General features: G+C 39.9%; 1 protein-coding gene across 1 annotated transcript in view; it reads left to right on the top strand.

The window, feature by feature from the left end:
- The window catches only part of LOC144965238 (uncharacterized), a 10,470-nt gene extending 6,388 nt beyond the window's left edge, over nt 1–4,082 (top strand). Inside the window, exon 2 of the mRNA XM_078900364.1 lies at nt 2,429–4,082. Coding sequence (XP_078756490.1) covers nt 2,805–3,884 — 1,080 coding nt within the window. The 5' untranslated portion in view covers nt 2,429–2,804 and the 3' untranslated portion in view covers nt 3,885–4,082. The remainder of the gene's footprint in view (nt 1–2,428) is intronic.
- The last annotated feature ends 918 nt before the right edge of the window (nt 4,083–5,000 follow it).

Genomic DNA, 5,000 nt, shown 5'->3' with positions numbered 1-5,000 from the left:
CTATGTGGTCTAGTCATGACGTAACTAGAGGTAGTACTCTAGTCGACCATGGGTCTCGTGCATTATAATGGTCTAGTGGTATGACACCCGCTTTGGGATCGGAAAGTCCTGGGTTCGAGCCTCGCGCTCGGTGCATAGTTGAGTCTTTGGACAAGGCTCTTTACTCACATTCTCTCACCGTACTCAGGTGTAAAATGAGTACCTGGCCGTTAACAGCGTTGTCTTTGTCTGAAAAATTGTAATATCGCCTAACAGGCGGCATGTCCCGTCCTACATATTAAATGTTGCTGTTGACCGGGGACCCCTTTACAAAGCGCTTTGATCACATTTAGTGGATATTGTAAAGCTCAATTTTTTAAAGTAAAACATTAGCTTTGAATATGGAATGTTTCAATTTTAGATGCCTGTGTATTCTTTGTTAGTTCCCATCATCATCATCATCATCATCATCATCATCATCATCAGGGGCAGCGGTACGGTCTTTGGTTGGCACCCGAAAGGTACCGAGTTCGATCACCCGCCGCTGAGTGGTCTTGAGCAAGTCACCTTGCCCTAACTAAATTTGCGGCGCTGCACTGCGGCTATCGCTTGGGTTATTCCAGTCTTCCCTTAGAATAGACCCGAAAGACGAATCTCCCCTATGGGATGAATAAAGGGAATTATGTTTAATTTATTTATCATCACCATCATATCAGCGGGATCATCATCATCACCACCACCACCACCACCCTAATAATAATGGATAAAATAAATATCAACACATTTCAATGTAATAATCAATCTAAAATCAATCAGTGCTCCTAAAAGACCCTTTGATTTCTTTATCTAATTCGTTCCATACTTTTGGAATCCCGACAAAGAAAGATTTTCAGCTAACTATAGTTTATATATGGGAATATTAATCAGTCGTTTATATTGGAATCGGAGTTGTCTAGCAGGTGTATTAGTTCAAAGCGCATTTCCAAGGATTTACCATGCTCAATGAACTTCACAATATTTTATTTAATTTATTCCTCCGGCACGCCATATCGACCATACATCCATTTCGTACAGTAGGTACCGATCGCTGTTTGGAGTCTTTTTGTATTAAAGCTCTTTACAATACCCGTCATTGCTTATAAGATAAGAATACATTCACACCTGAGTCAAGTGCCTGACACACGGACTTAACGTCTGGATCACAATTTTCAACAATCACTGTCACTCATCCGGCCATTGACAAGGCTTGATTTTGTGACAAGAGACACCGTACCACTGAGCGACCGAACAAATAATCACCATCTGCGCCATCGTCATCATCATCATCATCATCATTATCATCATCCTCATCACAGCCGTAACAGCCAGCAAAACCACAATCATCATCTTCGGGTCCGGTCTATCCGTGTGGGGGGTGGGGGTGGAACCTGCTAAAGTATTTCATTTTTTAAACAGAAACACGATAATCATCATCATCATCATCATCGTCATCCATTGTCGTCGGCATCGTTATCATCGTGTCCGGGCAATCCGTGTGTGTCTGGGTGTGGAACCTGCTAAATATTATTATTATCTACCTACCTAATAAAAACACACCATTCTTGTTCATTTATTTTTCAAATAATGAAATGAAAGGCACGACCTTTCCCGCACACACAAGAGGCGATGACGACCAGTGACAAATTATGGGAGGTGGGGGCGGCCGACAACTTTTGGCGCGACATAAATATGAAATGTTAAGGTGACAGCGGGATGATGGTGGTGGGAGGGGGGGGGGGGGGTCTCAACCCTTCACCATCAACAACTGTTTGATGGCGTTGTGTGTGTGTGTGTGTGTGTGTGTGTGTGTATGTGTGTGTGATGCGACGAACGATCATAATCAAGGCTGCCAGACAGCCAGATTTCTTCTTGCCCAAGTAGTCAAATAGACCCCAAATAGCCCAACACCACAAGCATTCTGACTCCCTTGAAAAACTCATTTGTTTTGATTAACAAAACAATCGACTACAGTTGGATAAACTTATCTTTTCATTTTTTTTTAAATAAAAGATTTTTTTTTTTTAAATGAATAATAATAGAAAAGCGTTTCTTAGTAACCAATTTTGAACTTGGCCATCTGGCAGCTCCCATCATAACTAGCTGCAGTCAAGCCAGCCACAGACATAAGAGAGGGAGGGGTATGTGAAGTTTCCTGTGGCAAACGAGTTGCTCGTGTTTTTTTTTTCAAACGAATCACTGCTCGATGACGTCACTGACTCGAAACCCGCCCGAAACCGACTCGATTTTAGAGGACTCGATCGAAAACCCGCTCGATTTGATCGTTTCAAACTCGACCCAGCACTAGTGACTAAACAAACCGTACGCTAGCGTGTTCCATGGGCCTGTGCCCAAAGCATTACTCCATTATGATTTTCTTTCTTGCGAATCTATTGTTGATGTTTATTGTTAGCAACTGACACTGACATGAATTTGAATCATCGAAAAAATTCATTGTGACAACTTTGAAATATATCTAGAGGTTGATTGTAAATATTAAAAACAGTGATCTCTGTAATAGATTACATATATTATGTGGAATAACAATAACGATAAATAGTAAAACAGCATATTGGTTTCAAATTTACGTGATTAGGACATTCTCGTGATACTTTGAGGTGTTGATTAGGAGGTGTAGAACAAAATGTGATTTTTAAGTAGGTGCGTCATTCATCCAATAACAATTATGGTTTCGTTGTGAAACATCTGCCTTCAAAGATTAAAAAGTTAATAAGTGATTATTCTTAAGCAAAAACCAGCTGGTGATCGTCTGTTAAATACTTTTCAAAATGGGATTCAATTCTGTTCGATTTCTGAAACCTCTCGATGCCAACTTGATGTGCGGCATTTGTAGCGGTGTTTTGGATACACCAATGTTGACCCCCTGCGGCCATACATTCTGCGAGGGTTGCATCAACAAATGGATGGACACACCTGGGGTAAAGTCATGCCCCGAGTGTAGATCTTCAATGGAAAGAGGATCTACCAGACCTATATTATCTCTACGCAATCTTATAGGTGAGATGGAAGTTACGTGTCCGAACAAATCACGTGGCTGTAATGACGTCATCAAAATTGAGACCCAAAACAATCATTTGCAAACCTGCTCTTATGAATCCGTCACCTGTGTTGGATGTAATCTGGAAATGAATCGAACACAATTGCCGGTTCATCAAATGGACTGCTCGGCCTTGATAGCACTTCTACAAGAGGAGGTGGAAGAAGTCAATCCTCAAACACTATCCCATAATACAACATTTCATGATTCTGAAGAGCCAACTAGCAGTATCGTCTCTCGTGAAAGTCCTGGGAGGTCCCATCAGCGTCAATACAGAACCAGTCTGTCTCTCTCAAGTTCTACGTCAACTCAGCTTCTACGTCTGCTCCACAGAGTGAGCGCTCTAGAAAAACAGGTAGCCAGATTACTTGACGATCTTCAAGAGGCACATTTCAAAAATTCTCTACTCTATCTACAAAATAAAAAATTGAAAGAAGAAGAAGAACAAAGGCAGCAAAAGTTAGCGAGACGATTAGCCGAATCTCAACCAACATCAATAAATTATGATTTCACTACTATAACCAATCAACATGACATTGCGAAATTATCTCTGTATATAGCGAGAAACCTGTTGGAGAAACCCATTAACATTGACAGCGATAGAGTGTTTTCAGCAGTTAGAAAGTGTTATGAAATGCACTTTTATCACACAAACACGAACTCCCGTGTAGAGCACGATGTTCACATGCTCCTTGCTACGGCTTTTGCAAGTACATGGTTCAACTCCGCCCAGAGAATCACCATGGGATGCTGGCTGCAATGTGTTCATAAATGCCAAGGGTGCAGACAGGTTCTTCAAGGCGAGACCTAATCATTGTCTTTACTCCAAGCTATTAAGGTCATTTGATTATAACATTTTACTAGGTACATTAGACAAGTAACGATTATAAATAACTGTTTCACAATAAACGCATTAAGTCGAAAGTTGTGAAATCCATTCAGCTATCTATGGTGGGTATAGCGTATTATGGGCTCATTCAAATGGTGCTAAGATGAGCCCGATCTAGCTTGAGATAAAACAACTAATTATATATATAATATATATATATATATATATATATATATATATATATATATATATATATATATATATTCACACACTTTTAAATAGGTATTTTAAAAGTGTAACTCAATGCATTTTGTTAAAAGAATAAGTTTCCATAGTTATCATGTGCATATTATTAAGGTTGCCTCATCAAGGTACCCAAATGCCTTCAGTGTTGATCTATAAGAGAGCGGGGGGCGGGGGGGGGGGCGGAATGGTGTGTGTGTGTGGTGTGTGTGTGTGTGTGCATGATATATATATATATATATATATTTATATATATATTAATATATATGTATATATATATATATATATATAATATATATATATATATATAAGAGTAAGAGAGAGAGAGAGAGAGAGAGAGAGAGAGAGAGAAAGAGAGACAGAGAGATAGTGAAGGGATAACGTGTTTATTGTTCTTTACAATTCATGTAATTTGTTCTCTCGTGTGCAATTATTTATCGTATTATAAGAAAGTCGCTTGAGACACAACTACTGTGCTTTTTAATTAATTTTTTTGTGACTGTTTGGCTGTTCTTCATATTATTTTTTTACCTCGTGATATCTTTAATTGCACACCTCCTTCCATATGAATTATGTAATAACTTTTTAAAACTTTGTAGTTCATCGTCATCATAGCTTGTCCCTCCAACACCGAACCCACTCCACAGAATCTGTGGAGCAGACTCTTCGGTCATGGTCAGTGCAGCTGGGCCCATCCTGGCATTCTCTAAGGATGTGCTCCATCGTCTGCTCTGGGCATCCACATGTACACAAGCTAATCTCAGCCAGCCCCTACTTTTTCCTGCTTCCAGCTGTTCTCCCAATTTTTGCCCGTGCTCTGTTCAGTGTTACCCATTCATTCCTGGGGAGCTCAGT

The sequence above is a fragment of the Berghia stephanieae genome, chromosome 1, assembly GCF_034508935.2.
Source record: "Berghia stephanieae isolate SIO BIC M18660-M18661 chromosome 1, UCSD_Bste_1.3, whole genome shotgun sequence".
In the NCBI taxonomy this organism is placed as follows: Eukaryota; Metazoa; Mollusca; class Gastropoda; order Nudibranchia; family Aeolidiidae; genus Berghia; species Berghia stephanieae.
Note: the sequence above shows the minus strand (reverse complement) of the source record. Positions and strands in the feature narration are given on the sequence as shown.